The 20,144-nt window shown below is 41.6% G+C and overlaps 1 protein-coding gene across 1 annotated transcript in view; it reads right to left on the reverse strand.

Moving 5' to 3' along the window:
• Nucleotides 1–7,187: 7,187 nt before the first annotated feature.
• The window catches only part of KCMF1 (potassium channel modulatory factor 1), an 84,578-nt gene continuing 71,621 nt past the window's right edge, over nt 7,188–20,144 (reverse strand). The window contains exons 5-7 of the mRNA XM_005575446.5: nt 17,723–17,897; nt 14,386–14,668; nt 7,188–9,276 (exon numbers count right to left, since the gene is read on the reverse strand). Of these exons, the coding sequence (XP_005575503.2) occupies nt 9,015–9,276; nt 14,386–14,668; nt 17,723–17,897 (720 nt within the window). The 3' untranslated portion in view covers nt 7,188–9,014. The remainder of the gene's footprint in view (nt 9,277–14,385; nt 14,669–17,722; nt 17,898–20,144) is intronic.

A 20,144-nucleotide genomic window follows, 5' to 3' on the forward strand; every position in this document is an offset into this window, starting at 1 on the left:
GTTCTGCAAATTTTACCTCCCCAGAATTGACCTACCAATTATTACCCACGACTTTCCTCCTAGTCCAAGCATGATCTGAATACTTTTGAGGTAAGAGAGAGAACCCCAAGATGATTAGCTGAACCCTAATTTCTGATGCAGAAGATTCACATCCATTCTCATCATTCATTGTAAATTTTCCAACCACTTCTTTTTACAAACTTAATTCCATTCTTTCTCCCAACCAACATCTGTTATGGCTGGCTACAGAATTTATAAGCATCTAAAAGCTATCTTACAAACACTTCATCAAATGCTGTCTACTTGAAATGTCTTGTAACAACGTCTAAAATGTGTAATTTACAACAGTATAAGATGTGAAAAGTGCTATTTGTTGCAACCTTTACATTTTAGGATTAATGGTCAACCAACCCGCCCCAATCCTTGGCGGCCAGACTCTACCGGAGCTGAAGGCAGTTTGAAAGACAGCTGTGTGAAAAGAATGTGTTGCCCAGGACCACTGGACAAGCGCCTGCGAGTGAACTTGGTGGGTTTCGGTTTTGTTAGGTGGACTTGCTTGGGACTCTATAACCATAAAATGGTGAACACTTGGAAAACGCTATGAAAAGATTAAAAGTTTTATCAAAATATGCCAATAGTGTTCTTAAAAAGATACAATCAGGCCAGGCATGGCTCACACCTGTAATCCCAGCACTTTGGGAGGCCAAGGTAGGCAAATCGCTTGAGCCCAGGAATTCGAGACCAGGCTGGGCAACATGGCGAAACCCCATCTGTACAAAAAATACAAAAATTAGCTGGGCATGGTAGCATGTGCCTGTAGTCCCAGCTACTGGGGAGGCTGAGGTGGGAGGATAGCTTGAGTTCAGAAGGTCTAGGCTGTAGTGAGCCAAGATTGCACCACTGCACTCCAGCCTGGGAGACACAGTCTCCAGCCTGGGAGACAGAGTGAGACCCTGTCTTAAAAAAAAGAAAAAAAAAAGAAAAAATAAGATCCAATCCACCCTCCTCCTCAGAACACAGTGACTTGGGGGACAACCCTAGAGCCCTAGGCTGAAGTGAAAGGCATTTGTTCAGGTAGATACTAAAATGTAATTTTCACCAATTGCTTTTAAACCTGCCGTTGGCTTGGCGGGGTACGGTGGCTCACTCCTGTAATCTCAGTACTTTGGGAGGCTGAGGTGGGCAGATCACCTGAGGTGAGGAGTACGAGACAAGCCTGGCCAACATGGTGAAAACCTGTCTCTACTAAAAGTAAAAAATTTGCTGGGTGTGGTGGTGCGGACCTGTAGTCCCAGCTACTCGGGAAGCTGAGGTAGGAGAATCGCTTGAATCTGGAAGGCGGAGGTTGCAGTGAGCCGGAGCCATATCGCTCCAGCCTGGGCTACAGAGTGAGACTCTGTCTCAAAATAAAATAAAATAAAATAAACAAACAAAAACAAACAACAACAAAAAAACCCCTGCCATTGGCCAGAGGCAGTTGAGTTGTTCAAAATGGGGAAAAACAACCACCAAAAGCCAACAGGAAGTCTGAAGAGGGAAAAAAAATGGATAAGGAGCAAGTCTTGTCCCTTCTGGTCCTGAGTGGGTGGGGCTTATGTTCATGCTGAAGTTCGGGGGGCTCCTTCTCAAGTCCTTCTTTCTAGTCTTGCCCTGTGAAGCTGTAAGTAGAATCAGTATTCCAAAGTCCTTTTCTGGACTGAGGACAGAGGCCACACCTTCACCCCTCAGGCTCAGACAGCAGCAAGAATGGTAACCTGGATGGTCCTGAAAATTCTGTAGGCAAATGGAACTGAAATGGCAGATGTCACTAGAAGCATTAATAAAACACACACACACACACACACACACCCATAAGGAAACAGGAGAGGAAGCAGAGAGGGACAATAGGAGAAATTGTATTTCACAGGGGATTTAAAACTATAGAAATGAGGCCAGGTGTGGTGGCTCATGCCTGTAATCCCAGCACTTTGGGAGGCCGAGGCAGGTGGATCACCTGAGGTCAGGAGTTTGAGACCAGCCTGACCAACGTGGTGAAACCCCGTCTCTACTAAAAATATAAAAAAGTAGCTAGGCTTGGTGGCATGTGCCTGTAATCCCAGCTGCTTGGGAGGCTGAGGCAGGAGAATCATTTGAACCCAGGAGGCGGAGGTTGCAGCGAGCCGAGATCGTGCCACTGCACTCCAGTGTGGACAACAAGAGCAAAACTCCATCTCAAAAAACAAACCAAAACAAAAACTACAGAAACGCCAAAACACCAGTGCCACAGATGGCCAAGTCTGTGTTGAACATTACTGACATCTTAAGATGACACAACACGGAAGTCACACTCAGTTATCTCAGCGAATGCAATGTAAAGTGAGGCGCACAACCCAAAGTTTATTCAAATCAGAAAACAGGTAAGCTTCATGACAGGTGGTGATGTTCTAAAGGAAAATCTATATCAAGGGTTCAGTATGAATTAGTCTGGGAGCCCGCCACAATATGCAATTTACTCTAAAGTACGGTATCATCAGTGTGATATTTTCCAAGGTGAGTCTGAATCCTGAGAGGTCAGCACACGTGGTGGCTGCTATCCGATAGGGCAATTCAATAGACACTGCTAATTAGCATACTGTATATTTATTTATTTATTTATTTATTTATTTATTTATTTATTTTTTGAGACGGAGTCTTGCTCTGTCACCCAGGCTGGAGTGCAGTGGCTGGATCTCAGCTCACTGCAAGCTCCTCCTCTCGGGTTCACGCCATTCTCCTGCCTCGGCCTCCTGAGTAGCTGGGACTACAGGAGCCCGCCACCACGCCCGGCTAGTTTTTTGTATTTTTTAGTAGAGACGGGGTTTCACTGTGTTCGCCAGGATGGTCTCGGTCTCCTGACCTCGTGATCCGCCCGTCTCGGCCTCCCAAAGTGCTGGGATTACAGGCTTGAGCCACTGCGCCCGGCCCATACTGTATATTTAAAAATGGACTTTCATGGGCAAAATAATGTCTTCTTGTCATGAGAGGTTCTCCTGGGCAAAATTAAATGGATTCAAGGCTGGCCAGAATAGCTTTCATGACTAGGGTGTAAGAATCCATGAACTCTCCTTCAGTCCCTAGGGACAGTGGCTGAAGCCAGTGCCTGTTGGTCCAGTCCACTCGCCAGTACAGGAGCATTGTAGAATCTTACCTCAGGAATATTGCTGCATCTACCTCAAGAAAACCTTATATACAGGGTGTGGTCAGAAAATCTACAAGGAGAGAGAGCTGGGACTCCATCCAACTTACAGAAGAGGATGCTTCTGGGCTGGTTTCACTATTAAATGAATATGGATCTCTTATGTGTGAGGCAGACTCCAAACGCTCTTAGTCTAATTTGGTAGATTTAAGGCAGCAGCTCACTCACCAGATCTGATTGGTCACGTGATCGACCAAAGGCAACAGGCTTGATGACCTTTGAAAACATTTCAATTGTGTAAGGGAGAAAGGCTCTTTTAGAAAATTCTTACAGGGGAAGTCTGTAAAAATCACAGTTGGCAAATAATGCTTAGACAAAGCTTGGTACCTACTGGGAACTCAAAAAGTATGTATGAATGAGAGCGAGCAGGGAACTGATGGTTTCTATAGACAGAGGAGCCAACATTCTACAGGATACCTGCACTGTCTGCCAAGGACACAGTCAGATGCTCGGTTCCCTGTGGTTAGTAAAGGCCTCCTTGAAGAGAATCACTATCTAGGCCTGTGGAAAGCAGCCCCAGGCTTTGCACATGCAGCCCACATTTTTTTTTTTTTTTTAAGACAGTCTTGCTGTGTCCCCCAGGCTGGAGTGCAGTGGCCCCATCTCAGCTCACTGCAACCTCCACCTCCTGGGTTTAAGCAATTCACTGCCTCAGCCTCCCAAGTGGCTAGGATTACAGGTGTCCGCCACCACGCCCAGTTAATTTTAGTATTTTTAGTAGGGACTGGGTTTCATCATCTTGGCCAGGCTGCCCTTGAACTCCTGACCTCATGATCCACCCGCCTCTGTCTCCCAAAGTGCTGGGATTACAGGTGTGAACCACCACGCCCGGCCCGACATGGGTTTTCAAGTCAGCCATGTGCAGCCCTCATCCATATCTGTGCACTATCTGTACACCAAGTAAAGTTACCCGAGACAGTCAGACTTAAGGGTTTTTTTTTTTTTTGAGATGGAGTCTCGCTCTGTCCCCCAGGCTGGAGTGCAGTGGCGCGATCTCCGGCTCACTGCAAGCTCCGCCTGCCGGGTTCACGCCATTCTCCTGCCTCAGCCTCCTGTGTAGCTGGGACTATAGGCGCCCGCCACCGCGCCCGGCTAGTTTTTTGTATTTTTAGTAGAGACGGGGTTTCACCGTGGTCTCGATCTCCTGACCTCGTGATCCGCCCGCCTCGGCCTCCCAAAGTGCTGGGATTACAGGCGTGAGCCACCGCGCCCGGCTTAAGGGTTCTTTTTAATTCATCTCTTTAGTTGCCGTAAAGGTAACTGACTTACTAAAGTAACGTGAGGACTTTAGAGCATTCTCCTTTGTGATTCGAGGAACCCAGGTTAAGACATTACCCACGTGATAGCAACCAACTAAAATGTGATGTAGAGGTTCAGGATCAACTTCTCTGAGATGAATCATCTTTCAAAACTTGAATTTGCTAACCAAGTTGAGGAAGTGGCAACAAACATCAAGTCACATCTTATTCGAGGTCTGCTGCAGGGTTCCTTAAGTAATGAATGTTTGCATTTATAGAACACTGACAGAGATGGTTGAAAAACTACAGAAACCAAGAGGCAAGAGTACTAATTAGAAACAAATGTTGCGTCTGCATGGTTGAAGCCGATGAGCACAGGGAATTGATTTTTACACTATTCTGAAAAACAGTCACTTGAATTTGGCTTTGGAATACTGTAATGACTAACTCAGACATAGCCATGTTTAACAGCACAGAATTTCATTACACTGTCACAACCTGAAAGTCTGCAGACTGCTGCTCCCTCCTGCACTCTAACCCTAACCTCTATCCACTCCAGGCCAGACACAGGGCTTCAGTTACCATTGGGGATGAAATGTTATGAGAGACTCCTCCCCAACCTCTTCCCTTCACCCTGCCAACTGCCATCCTACCTCCAATCTCAAGGAGAGAACTGTTTTAGTGTTTAGTTGAGCTTTAGAAAGAGCACAGATAACTGTTACCTTTTTCCAGCATAAACACCAACTTTTGCATGTAATTCTGGGAAAATTTCGTACCCAGTATTTTAATTTTTTTTGAGATGGAGTCTCGCACTGTCACCCAGGATGGAGCGCAATGGCATGATCTCAGCTCACTGCAATCTCCACCTCCCAGGTTCAAGCGATTCTCCTGCCTCAGCCTCCCAAGTAGCTGGGATTACAGGTGCCCACCACCAAGCGCGGCTAATTTTTTGTGCTTTTTAGTAGAGATGGGGTTTCACTATGTTGGCGAAGCTGGTCTTGAACTCCTGACCTCGTGATCCACCCACCTTGGCCTCCCAAAGTGCTGGGATTACAGGCGTGAGCCACCGCACTCAGCTATGTTTTTACTGCACATGAAACCAATATTGCATGTACCCCTTAAACTGTGCATGCAAATAATTAAGAAACAGGCATGTCATAGAAACACTGCTGCAGGGCTTCTCTACAAAACTGTTAAGAGCTTTTAGCACCCATTCCTCCATGACACTTAGTTTTTCACACATGCCTGTATCAGTAAGCCATATTAGACCCCACTTACAGAAGACTTAACATTGGTACTGAACACTGTTACAGGAATCCCATTCAAAAGATCCTTTTCTCCAGTCACCTGCTACCGTAACCTCTCTGTAGAGTGTTCTCCTCCTACTCCCAACCCCGCTTTATTTGTCCTTAACTAGAGCCATGAACTATTGACGTGTGCTCACCCCAAGATCCATGGAGTAAAGTGTATGAAGTATTAATATTTGCAGTGAGGAGCCTAGCTTTTTTCTGTAAACTAAGTCTTGGACCTATCAAGAGAACTCTGGACCTGTTAGCTGTTCTCTAATTGTGGCCCACAGACGAGAAAAAACACAAAAGCCTTGGTGACCTTTGAAAATCTGTCAGTATATTATTGAAATTTCTAATATTGAGAGGGAAAATGAGGGGTGGGGATAATGGACTGGGTTTTTTTTGTTACATCTATTATTTCTAATAGTGTAATGTGCTATCCTAAACTTCATTTCTCTGGGGACCACAGGGAGAGAAGCTTTCTCTTACTTTACCTGAGCCTCATTATAAGAATCCACTATTTTGTTAGTAGCAAACCTAGGTTCTACTTCTGTGGATTTTTTTTTGTTTTAAACAAAACAATGCAATATAAATACAATAATTTCACGGTAGCCAACCATAGAAATTGTATCTTATGATTGCAGCCATACAAGGAAGCACAGTTATTTCTATTTGTTCAGAGTTGAAATTAAACTTCTTCCAGAGCACCTTGAGGAGAAAGATTTAAATGATTTCTTAACAGGAAGTAAAGACAAGCACTGTAGAAGATTTATAAACTTATATCCTAGACGCTCAAAACTCAACAAAACAAAAACTTCTCAAAATTCAGGATCTGGTCCTTAGAAATTTGAAGGTACTGCCAAAATAAACAGTGGTATATTTTGATTTTGTCTCCTGTCCATCAAAGTCTTTGCAATTTTTATTCAACAGTACATCCAGTAATAAGATTTTGATCCAGAAACTAAAGAAAAAGGACACAAGAATTTCAAGGGCTTGAATATATTTTTATATTGATATTCTGTGTCTTTCTACCCTAAAATAATACATTATTGATTACATACAGGATGAGGTGAGGTATTTGTAAAATATCTGGTAAAAAATAATTAATATACAGTATTCTACATGAGATGGAATCTTATGACTCCTTAGGTCTTCTGCAGTGTTAAAGTGATCATCTAAATTAAACTGCTCTGAATGGACTTACATTTGTTCCCTAAAACCATGTTAAAAAATGAAGGCTCTTACATTTTCCCAGAATTTGTGCAGAAAAGGGAAAGTACATAATTGGCATTTTTAAAAATTTCTCACATCCAAAATAATGCATTCACACAAAACCAGGATCTCCCACGTTTAGCATAAAAAGAAAAAAAAATACTGGATTAGAGATATAAAATCTCTGAGTAATGGTTAGGTTCATCCACCAACACCAAAGAAATTCAAGTGGTCAACAGTCTTGAAAATGCTTTATTGAAATGTGTGACTTAGTGCAGATGTGTTTGAAAGACCACAGCTTGAAAACTGGTTTTTGAAACTTCTCAACAACCAATCGAAAAAAAAATGAAAATCCCTACTGGGCTTGACTTCTAGTGTAACCAGAAGCCTGGTGTAAAGTTTTCCTTTAAACATTTTCCATTACAGAAACTAAAGAAAACAAAGCTATTATTGGAGTTTGAAGTTTCAGAGGAGAAGCAACAGTTTTTCAGACATGTAGGGTGACTTCTTTTTTGGTTACATTTGGATGAACATGGACTTCACAGTTCTCGGAAGAACACCGGAAAGGTGTTCAAGTCTGTATGCTTGTCATGTTGAAGAAACGGAGATACACGGACAGGAAAGGAAAAGGATGACAGGAGAAAGAGAGGAGACTAAGAAAAGGGCTCAGAGAAAACAGAACTGGAACGAGACATGATTAGGTTAAGTCTGGTTATAAATTTATCAGAAGCTGTGCGCACCTTTTTAAAAGTCCTAAATTTACATTCCAAAAACTGCCCTCCCAACCCCCAAACCCGCTGTCCCTGCCTTGGAGCTATTGTGAAAGTCTATGCACAAAAACCGAAACAGGAAATAAAAAATAACCCAGCCCTTCCAAACCCCAAAACAAACCCCAGAAAAGCTGTACATTTTTTTTACACATAGGATTAATAATATAGGCATATAGGTGGCATGATTCAATTAAAAGGCTTTACTTTTTATGCCAGAAAAAAAACCCAATAAATAAAAGGTGCTGAAATTAGCATTAAGAATTTGGTTGTAATATATTGACAAATCTGGGAAGGCAAATCCTCAAAGCTCCCCTGATACTGATCTGTCTCAGCAAACTACAAAGCAAATACATAAATAACGCAAAATATGATTGAGAATGTGAGATTTTTAAAAACAAAGACAACATAATTCAGGTTAACTCTGTTGAACAGTCAATAAATGAAATTCATCTACACCTGAATAAAACATATTTAACAATTGAAAAAATTTTAAACAACCACAAAAAGTAAAAACTTTAAACAAACATGAACAGGATTTGTTTTTAGGGCACACAAAGGCCCCTGCAGCAGATTCCAACGGTAGCTTTACTGGTGTGTCTTCTACAGATGAGTTAAAGAGACAGGCTGAGCTCCACACAGGCAAGATGACTAACAGGGAGACAGGACAGTCACACAGGGCGGAGTGCCACACCCGGCCACAATCCCCAGATTCCACTGCAGAGCTGGCTTTGTGCGTAGGAGGCACACAAAGAAAGGTGATTCAGGCAGACATTATTCAAAAGCTACTTCGTAGTGTAACCGTTGAATAATGTTTGGGAAAGCTTTGGGCTTTGTATTTTTTTTTTTTAAGTTTTACTCCTTGTATTTAATTTTTTAAATAACAAGGTCACTAAAACTCATGCACGCTGCAAAAAACCTCATGCAGTAGTTAAGGTAAACCATCCAAGCAGTTTTTATTCATTAATATTCATAAATACACACAGCAGCTTCATTAGAGATTTCAATTTTCCTCTTCAGTTTGAATGTGGAGTATTAGGACAGCCTTTTGCATGTCAAGGTACAGGAAGCAGAGATCACCCCTGCACTGCTACCTACATTTACCTGCTAGAAGTAAAAATTAGTTAAGTGGAAATGATTATCATATATATTTTCTCTCTTCCTTTTGAATGTACACAATGTAACAAGAGTGACAGACCTGAAATTACAATCACCAAACAAACCCAAGATAGTTGTTGTCCACTTTCATTGGCAAATACAGCACAGAGGACATTGTCTGCGAATTGGGATGTCATCAAAGAGGAGGTGGTGGAGGCTCATTTCCTTTATTACTCTCTTTTAAATTTAGGTTTTCTAAAGCAACATCTAAAGGCATAATATCTACACAGCCCATAGCACCAAAATCTGCCATCTCCCCCCGATCATCCTCGTCTGAGGATGAGCTCTCTTCACGCACTAAAGTGGACAGAAGGAGCTCTTGGACAAACAGGCTGCGGTCTGCACGCTCGCTTTCCATGGACTGGCGCTCCGTTTCAGACATTTTAGGATCATTCAACCTGTTTAAGTTAAAAAGAAAAGACCTTATTGTTAAAAAGTCAATGAACAATGGCATGGCCAATATCTACAGTGCTCTCCACTGTGCAAGTTTTACAGTTGGCAAAATTCAGAATGAGACATTGCTGGAATATCTGGCTCTAATTTATCCTTAATTGTGTTGAGACGAATTCCCCACATTTGTTGCAATACTGTTACCTGGAGGTGCAAATCTATGCTTTAATTAGACTCAATGAGAAAAAAAAATACATTTAGACTTTTTCCACTCCAGAGAAAGCTAGGTGAAAATTTTCTAAGGAAAACAGGATTTCTTACAGATTAGACGCTTGGGAAAGTATCTAACCAGAATTTCATCTGGGGGTAAATACAGGAAAATAAAAACACAAAAACAAAATCTGCAGTGAACAGAATATTCAACTGAAAAATATCCGAAAATTTCCTCTGACTTTTCTCTATTACTCTATTTAATTCTTCCTGGTATATGCAGAAGCTAGAGAGGGCAAGAAAACACATACACCCTCCTACATTTCTTCTACCAAGGACCTACCGTGTAGCAGGGCAGACGCAAGGTCTACCTGCCTGACTTGCTCCCCTGACGCATGTACTTATGAGATCTGGGCTATGCTGGGAAACCCGGTTCATATGCACAGAGACTGGACAGATGTCAAGAGCTGAAAATTCTACTTATCACTTGTTACTAAACTTGTTAAATTACTTTAAAATGTCAATCTCTGGCCAGGTGCAGTGGCTCACACCTGTAATCCCAGCACTTTGGGAGGCTGAAATGGGTGGATCACCTGAGATCAGGAGTTCATGTCCAGCCCGGCCATCATGGTGAAGCCCCTTCTCTACTAAAAATACAAAAATTAGCAGGGTGTGGTGGTGCATGCCTGTAATCCAAGCTACTTGGGAGGCTGAGGCACGAGAATTGCTTAAACCCGGGAGCCGGAGGTTACAGTGAGCCAAGATCGTGCCACTTCACTCTAGCCTGGGCAGCAGAGTGAGACTCTGTCTCAAAAAAAAAAAAAAAAAGGTCAATCTCCAACAAAAAATGATATAAAATTCTGCTTAGTTTCAATACTGGTTTTCTCTACACTTTCAGTGGCAAAGAAAGGGAAACTAACAGAAGCAATGGGGCAGCAAAAGGAACAAAGAGGGAGAATATGGGGACACTGAAAGGAGGCCCGGCAGGCACACATGACAGGTCTTCTCCCTGAGTACCCAGAGGCAGCACCCTGAGCCCAGAGACAGATCTATTCTATGCTGCCCTACTGCCTGGCACCTGCTCCCTGCTGTTCTACCAGCACTGCAAGGCACAGGAGCACCCCCATGCCACCATGGATGATACTAACGGCGGGTCGGGCTTTGCGTGCTCTTTGAGTGCATTAGCTCATTTAACTCTCTGAGTTAGGGACTATTATTATCAACATTTTACAGGAAGAGGAAACTGAAGCAAAGGTTAAGTAATTTGCACAAAATCTCATAGGTGCTAAGTTCAAAACCACTAAATAATTAGGTATCTATGACTCAGAAAACAAAAGATCAAATTTCAGAACTGAAAGAATGCAAAAATATCTGAAAGGTAATTACAGAAAAGCCATAAAATCCACATTGAAAGAAAATGACTGATTACATTTATGGTTAAAAAAAAATTAAGGATATCATAAGAGAGTATCTAATGGAATAGAAGATTGAGTAGACTACACGTTTTCAACCCAAAGCTATAAAAATATTACGAACTGAAGTCATTCCATGTTCTTAGCTTTGGAAAAGGTCTTTGGTAAAGAAAAAAAAATTTTAGAGAAGTTAAACCTCGTAACAGAAAGATAAAGAACGTAAAGAGGACTACCCACGTAACAACGAGGCGAACTAAAGACATACAGGCTGCGGCCTTCAGTCCTCGAGAGAACATGCAGTAACAATATTACTGTCTGTTTTTCAGGGAAGTAACTGAGAAGACACCTCATTCCTGAGAGGCAGGTAAAGTCTGCGTGTGAGGTACTGGTACTAGGTCTTGACTTCCTGATGAAATATAAAATTTAGGATATAATTGAAACTGCAAGGCTTGCAAGGATCTTCAAGTTGGGGTTAGCAAAATGAGCTGGTCCCATTGTCAAAGGCACGGTGGCTCCAAAGCTGTAATCCCAGCACTTTGGGAGGCCGAGGCGGGCGGATCACCTGAGGTCAGGAGTTTGAGACCAGCCTGGCTAACATGGTGAAACCCCATTTCTACTAAAAATACAAAAAATTAGCCGGGTGTGGAGGTGTGTGCCTGTAATTCCTGCTACTTGGGAGGCTGAGGCAGGAGAATCGCTTAAACCTGGGAGGTGGTTGCAGTGAGCTGAGATCGTGCCATTGCACTTCAGCTTGGGCAACAAGAGCGAAACTGTCTCAAAAAAAGACCGATCTGACTTACACACTCCAACAATCACTTTCTAAAAGGTCAACTATCTTGAACTCCAAAGAAACTGTGACCTTACCATCAGTTCCAGGGCAACATCAATAGGAACTGCCCCTGGTCAAAGAAAAGACCAAAAATAAGGCTTGGGCCCTATATATATCACATAAGAGCTGAGTGACCAGAGACCAGGATCTCTCCTGAATACACTGCAGCCGTTCTCCTTGCCTTGAAAATTCACAATGCATGTTAATACATGTGAAGTTCTGAGAAGCCCAACAGTAAATAATCTCTTTATTCTTCTTACTTTGCTTTCTCTGACCTTATTAATTGGGGGTAGAATAACATAATTACATATATTCCTTAGAATATATGAAGTTAAGAGAGTATTTCTGGGGAAATATTGCCTTAAATAAATCATATGATACAATGAAATATGTGGAAAGTGGTTTGCAAATTACATGGTACCATACAATGTACAGTATCAGATGACAGAAGGGGAATTTCAAGAAGCTACAACCAGAATTCAGAGAGAGCACTCAGAGGTTACTCCTACCATGCTCTGAGAGTTGGGTGTGGAATAAATGCACAGACAAGCTCACTGAGTAGTTTGGGTCTTTAAAAAAAAAAAAAAAAAAAAAAAAAAAAGCATAGGGCAAGGGTGGACAGGAAGATGTCTTTTCCAAAGGGCACTGGCAAGACGTTCCACCCACAGTTCTGTGAACTCTCAGGAGAATGCACACTAGTAGATCTCCTTTTTGAGGCAGGAACTTAGATGTGGTATGCTACAGACCTGCTGCTGGTCAGTCCCTATAGGTAAGGCTACATGGCAGCAGGTAGCTCCATCTGTGGCCCTGTGGTTCTCTTATATTAAAGCAGCATTATCTGCTAATAACCAGGCACAGTTCCTGACCTAGCAGAGTAATTCAAAGGTAAATTACCCATTTACATTTTTTTTCTTTGTTTCATAACAAATAATAATGAATACCATTAATTGGGCCTTTACTATAGGGCAGATACTGAGCCAGACCATACACATACCAGTATTCCATTTCATCCTCAAAATAATTCTCTCTCTAGAGGCAAAACTTCTGGGATACTGATGATAAAATTGAGGTTTGGAGGAGTAAAATGACTTGCCTGAGGTCCAAAACTTGCAAGTGGCAAAGCTGGGGCTCTAGTCCAGGGATTTTCAAGCATTTTTTATTCTGCACCCACACTATGTTATTTATAACTATACACATGCACCACTGGATTAACAGAGTATGAGATAAAAGAAATATAAGTAGAAATTATAATATTTTCTTCTAACATCCCAATGAATTGTCATACACACTGCATTTTGGAGATAATGATGTATTATACAAACTCTATTCTTCATTTTACAGTTCTTTCTTTATATTCCTCTCTGCTCCCTTAAAAGCCCAAATTAGTCCAGGTTCATTATCTGTTGAGGCTAAGTCTCCACTCATCATTGCTCTTTTTAAAATTCTTTATGTTCCTGAAAGTCACATAAAATGCCTATGAAGTTCTGGCAGACAAATACATACAGTTGCTAACAGTTTCAGAAGCGAACAGGAACTCCATCCAGTAGAGTAGTTTACTGTTGTACTGAATATTATTTATACCATGGGAAGTCATTTTTTTTAACAGTTACTTTTGTGTGCCAACCATAAAAATTTAAATCTAGCTTTTTTAGAAATTCATAGGAGAAAACTGTCACTGTATTATGAAATCCTTCTTATACCTTTTAATATTTCACAGTAGATTAAAACTGGCAATAAAAAGCAATGTTAATTATGATAAATGCACCTAATATGAACCATATATATATATATAATGATATAGTGTTTAATGTTTTATGGGTACTATGGCAAAACAATTCATATTATATGATGATATATACCTTGAGAACAAGAAGACCAGTTATTTTATTTTAGAGACAGGGTCTCACTCTGTCACCCAGGCTGGAATGAATGGCATAATCTTGGCTACTGCAACCTCTGCCTGCAGGGCTCAAACAATCCTCCCGCCTCAGCCTCCTAAGTAGCAGGGACCACAGGTGCGCACCATCACACCTGGCTAATTTTTTTTTTTTTTTTTGAGACGGAGTCTCACGCTGTTGCCCAGGCTGGAGTGCAGTGGCGCGATCTCGGCTCACTGCAAGCTCCGCCTCCCGGGTTCCCGCCATTCTCCTGCCTCAGCCTCCTGAATAGCTGGGACTACAGGCGCCCGCCACCGCACCGGCTAATTTTTTGTATTTTTAGTAGAGACGGGGTTTCACTGTGGTCTCGATCTCCTGACCTTGTGATCTGCCCGCCTCGGCCTCCTAAAGTGCTGGGATTACAGGCTTGAGCCACTGCGCCCGGCCACCTGGCTAATTTTTGTAGAGATAAGATTTCACCATGTTGCCCAGGGTGGTTTGGAACTCCTGGGCTCTGGCAATATGCTTGCCTTGGCCTCCCAAAGTACTGGGATTACAGGTGTGAGCCACTGGGTCTGGCCCAGTATTCTTAATTTATCTAAAAGAATTACTATGTTTCACATTCTTCAGGAAATACTGAATATGCAGTTTTAATCAGAGATTTGTGAGTTTTAATCAAACACAGAATTTTAAAGAAATATATATGCACAAAAGAGAAAAGATAATTCCAGACTGTAGTGGCAATAAAATACTACTTCCCAAACAAAATTCTATTAACAAATGAGCTACCTTGTTAAAAGAAACTGGGAATTCTGGAGAGTCTGCTGACTGCTTTCTGTATTAGCTATGTTGGTTGTTGCTGTGGATTGTGTGATTGTAGTGGTGACACTGCTTGTGTTAGTACGCCGGGTTGCGTTGCGTGCGGTCTCCAGTTGTTGCCGTGCTGCCTGGGCATGCTGCCGTTCTAGCTGCAGCTGCATCTGCAGTTGTTGTAACTGAGAAGCGGAAGGGCCAGAGGAATTAAGCTGTCCTCCTGCAGAACGTCTCACTCCTGATAACTGAGATAAAAGCTCTGCCAATGGAAATGAAGACAATTAATGTCTGCTTAATACTGAGGAAAACAAAACGCTACAGATCACTCTTTCACTGGAACAACATCAAAAGCATTGTGAACAGGTAGGTAACCACAGCAGCACAGAGTTTCAGTTAAGAGCTGAATACCTTCTAGAATGCCTCCTGGAGGCAGGAGTTACTGTGTACAGAGAACGCAAATGCATACGAATATCAACCCAGACCCAACTATGTTTGCTTTAAGTAAAACTTAAATTGTCTTTAAAATTATCTGTATAATAGACTAATTTAGTTAAGCTTTCTCTTAGTATTTAATGAAGTGGTTTATCTGCGGGCCCAATTATAATATAAGCCTTCTCAATATGTGTTTCATGGAAGCAGGGATGAGGTCTACTGTTGACTATATTCCCAGCTCTCAGAACAGGGCCTGATATAGCAGGAATTCAAACATTTACTGAATGACTGAATGAATTATTAGGATTTAGTCCAAGAGGCCTGGATCATTTCTGATAGTGGCCCTTGAACACTCGCCTCTGCCTTCTCCCTCTAGTACCTTTTGGTACTGCTGTTTCAGAGTACCACTGCAGTAGGTACCACTAGCAGTGCTCAGCAAGGCTCCTGAGAACCTGTTGCATCTGACTGTACAGCGTACTTAGTGGCCTGTTATGATCCAGACTGTCTTGTGTCCATAAGGCTGTACTCATTAAGAGAGGTGTAAACCTTTGTCCCTGCACCCTCATCTACGTAAGGTGCAGTGAAATGCCTTCTTCCAAGTGGAGGGTCTACCTCGCTTATAGGGAACCGATGATTGCCTTGCATACACTCTTAGGCCAGCAAAAACTCTTTATCATTAAAACTCATTAACAGTTTGTTTTCTTGTTCAGTTGCTTTATCCCAGGCTTTTGATAGCACTCTTACACCACTCTTTCATGGAATATACAGTCTATCACTAAAATAAACTAATTTTCACTGACAGAAAAAAAACAAGTGAAAATTTCTCAAATTTGAATTCTGCTCTCAGAAACTACTTTAATTTTTAGTGTCTGCCACCAAAATAGCAGGTAAATATTCCCTTTGGATGAAGAAATATTTTTTAAATCCCCCAAACTCAGTTTGTTAGGCTTGTTTTTGTTGTTGCACACCCAAATGTTCAAAGCACATTTGGAATTAAAATTTTATATGGTATATCTAACTTTTTAATAACATGATAGGTGTAAAATTATTCTTAGGTTTTTTTTTTCTTTTTTAAATTTTTATTTTAGATTTGGAGGTACATGTGAAGGTCTGTTACACAGTTAAACACATCACGGGGGTTTGTCGTATATATTATTACATCACGCAGTACCCAATTAAGTCCAGTACCTAACAGTTATCTTTCTGCTCCTCTCTCTCTTCCCACCCTTCCCCAGTGTCTGCTGTCTCCTCCTTTGTGTTCCTAAGTTGTCATTTAGCTCTGATGTTCTCAGTTTCTATTACAGATTTACACTTACCAGTGTTTCAGGTGTTCTGCAGGGCACCTCATGGCTTCCAGGTAGGTGCACACTTCACCACATGGACACATTTCAGAATTGTTGCTTTAAATGTGTGCACACGTCCCACAGTCTTACCACTTGTCTGCTTGGTGTGTCTTGCAGATTGTCAGGCTACAGTGATTTCTTATATTTTATTCTGACCCTGTGTTCTGCTACCAACTTCCCAGGTTTGTCATGTACTAGACCCAGTGACATGGCCAGGTTCAAAAACTGTGTATTTTTGTTTTTGTTTTTTTTTTAAGATTTTCCCCAAGCTATTAAACATGTACCTTTCAGTATGTTCTACAACAATATAGTTCTCAAATCAAGATCAGGACATTAAGTCTTACGTTCCTTTCTTCCATGAGAAGAGCTTAATTTTTTAGTCTTGTCAATTAGCTATAGATAACAGTTCTGAAATGTGTCCATGTGGTGGAATGTATGTGTACCTGGAAGCCATGAGGCGCCCTGCACAACACCTGAGATAGGCATAAATCTGTGATAGAATTTTACAGATAACATGTTCTTAAAAATGTTAGCTATGTCTTATAAAACCTTAATTTCAAATGTGCTTTGGACATTTGTTATGTGTACTTATGGAGGTTTAACCATGAAATTTTGGAGGTATTCAAACTGAAATCTTTTATGATTTCCTTGGGCTTCAATAGAGGCCACAAATACAACATAAAACCATTTTTTATCATCTTATGTCTCTAGAACAGGAGTCTCCCACTCCCTTTACCTGCAGGAGACATGTTCCAAGACCCCCAGTGAATGGCTGAAATGGGCATCTGGATAACACAGAACCCTATATGTTTTTTCCTATATATACTTATCTGTTGTGCTCAAGTTTAATTTATAAATTAGGCATAGTACAAGATTCACAACAAAATAGAGTAAATCTAAAAATATACCATGAAAGTTATGTGATGTGGTCTCTCTCCCTCTCAAAGTATCTTACTGTCCTGTACTCACCTATTTTTTGACTGTAGTTGGTTATGGGTAACTGAAACCCAGGAAAGCAAAACCACATATGAGAGGGGGACTACTGGACTTAAGTGATACCAGAAGAGTATGAATTACTTTATGTTAAGTATCTGCTTTGAACACATTCTACACTTTTAAAGTATTTGGCAATTTTGTGAAGGAACATGGCTTATGATCAGAGAGGTGAGGCTACAAAAATCTCACAATTTTTTTTTTTTTTTGAGACAGGGTCTCACTCCATCACCTAGGCTAGAGTGCAGTGGTGCGAGCTCGGCTCCCTGGAACCTCCACCTCCCAGGCTTGAGTGATTCTCATGCCTCAGCCTCCTGAGTAGCTGTGATTACCGGCGCCCACCACCACATCTGGCTGATTTTTGTATTTTTAGTAGAGATGGAGTTTGGCCATGTTGGCCAGGTTGGTCTTGAATTCCTGGCCTCAAGTGATCCACCCGCTCCAGCCTCCCAGAGTGTGAGCCACCGCACCTGGCATCACAAAAAGTTTTAAAAGGAGCTCCTCCTTCCCCTGCCATTTCCCTTATTAATGTGAAACTAACTTACCAGCTATAGGATCCATGGCTTCCCTATTGCTTGGAGAATATGAACTTTGAGAAGAAGAAAGTCCACCAGTAGAACTGCTAGTAAAGTGCATGTTTGATCTACGAGCACGAGGACCTCCTAATCCCCGGCCAGGGTGAAACATTCTACGTACATGTCGAACACCACTCGATTCATCATAACCCAAAAGTTAAGAAAAAAATGAAAATATTTCACAGAAAGAAAAAAAAAATCACTTGAGCCCTTGCTAAAGAGATATAAAGACTTCCTGAATTGTAAGCATTTAAAAACAGCACATTTAACTTAAAAGTGCAAATGTCCCAACTCTATCTATGAGGGAGGGCTATTAACCCTAAAAAAACACTCAAATATAAGGCAACATGTGAGTGTGTGTGTGTGTATTGGCTGTGTGAGGTAAGAAAGCTTCTCTATATAGCTCATGAAATCTCAAATACCACCTATAATGAAAAAGGAACAATATTGAATTTATATTCAGCAGATCAAAGATTCCTTTTGGATTATCAGTTTTAATCTGTCTTCAAGCTTTTTTCCAATGCTGCTGCTAAGCAGAAAACAGATTTGCATTTCTTGTGTAAGACACACAGACAGATTAACATTACATTTATCACGAAGTCAAATTCCCAGCAGCCTCAACCATCTTACATAGCTGAGTTTGAGTCAAACTGAAAAAGGTCCTGAGTCGCAAATAGCTGTCAAAACTCATGAAGACAACCCTACGTTTCCACAAAGGCAAATAAGAGGTGGGGGAGGCCAGATCATATAGAAGAGATTTTTCCTTTAAAGCACCAAACAGACCAGCTTTATAATGCAGATTCATTTTTTTGCTGGCTTCTCAGTTTTTCAGCTGATGGTTCTGGAGTTATTTAACTACCAGATGGGCAGCTCCAGGAGGCCTTCAGGTGTCACTGTACATGCAGTGTTCCATCATATTAATAAGGATGGTTTGGGTTTTAGAGAAAGTGATACGATCATATTTATATATTTGATAATTTATATATTATGATTTTATATATATATGTATTTTGAGACAGGGTCTCACTTTGTTGCCAGGCTGAAGTGCAGTGGTACAACCATAGCTTACTGCAGCCTTGAGCTCATGGGCTCAAGCCATCCTTCTACTTCAGCCTCTTGAGTAGCTGGGACCACAGGTGTGTGCCACCATGGCCAGCTCATTATTTTGGTAGAGACGGGGTCTTCCTATGTTGTCCGGGCTGGTTTCGAACTTCTAGGCTCAAGTGATCCTCCCACCTTGGCCTTTCAAAGTGCTGGGAGTATAGGCATGAGCCACTGTACCCAGCTGGTGACAGTTTTAGACGAACAATTCATAACCTGAAACCAGAAGCAAAGACCACAAAATTAATCGCTCTGGTAGGCCAGTAATCTCAGGGAACACTGCCAGCAACTGTTGAGAGATAAGGAAGGGAATGAAGAAATAAAATCAGGAGGCTGGGCGTGGCGGCTCACACCTATAATCCCAACACTTTGGGAGGCCGAGGCGGGCGGATCACTGAGGTCAGGAGTTCAAGACCAGCCTGGCCAATATGGTGAAACCCCATCTCTACTAAAAAAAAAAATACAAAAACTGGCCAGGCGCAGTGGCTCATGCCTGTAATCCCAGAACTTTGGGAAGCCAAGGCGGGCGGTCAGGAGTTCGAGACCAGATTGGCCAAGAGACCGGCCTGGCCAATATGGAGAAACCCCATCTCTACTAAAAATACAAAAATTAGCTGGGCATGGTGGCGGGCACCTGTAATCTCAGCTACTTGGGAGGCCGAGGCAGGAGAATTGCTTGAACCCAGGAGGTGGAGGTTGCAATGAGCTGAAGATCGTGCCATTGCACTCCAGCCTGGCCAACAGAGTGAGACTCAGACTCAAAAAAAAAAAAAAAAAAAAGAAAAAAGAAAAGCAGGAAAGGAAATGTAAAGCTAGAGCTGACCTTACACTATCCTACTTAGGAACTGGGCAGGAAATGGCTCTCTTTGGAGAAGGAGACCCCAAAAACGAAAGGAACACTAAGATGCACACCTGCCCCACCAACTCACCACACCACAGCCACAACAGGGTAAGGCAGCAGAGGAACAGAGAGGGAAAGCAAATAATGAATAATGCCTCTTCATATTTAACTAATTAAATTTTAATTTGGATTAACATTTTCCGCTTTTGTATGAAAATGCCATCCTGGAAGACATAATCTGGTCAAATTGCCTTAAAAAATCTAATTATAGTGAACTAAAGATGAAGGACAAGTCAACTTTCACTTAGTGAAAATGTTCATGCAACAGTGATAGTATATAAAAAGAGAAATCAATTGCATCTCAACACTGAGTCACTTCTAGGAAAAGTTCAAATAAGTAAAAATAATTTGGAGATTACTTTTCCTCTTTTGGGGGATATTATCCTTAAA

Source organism: Macaca fascicularis, chromosome 13 (genome assembly GCF_037993035.2).
Source record: "Macaca fascicularis isolate 582-1 chromosome 13, T2T-MFA8v1.1".
Taxonomy (NCBI): domain Eukaryota; kingdom Metazoa; phylum Chordata; class Mammalia; order Primates; family Cercopithecidae; genus Macaca; species Macaca fascicularis.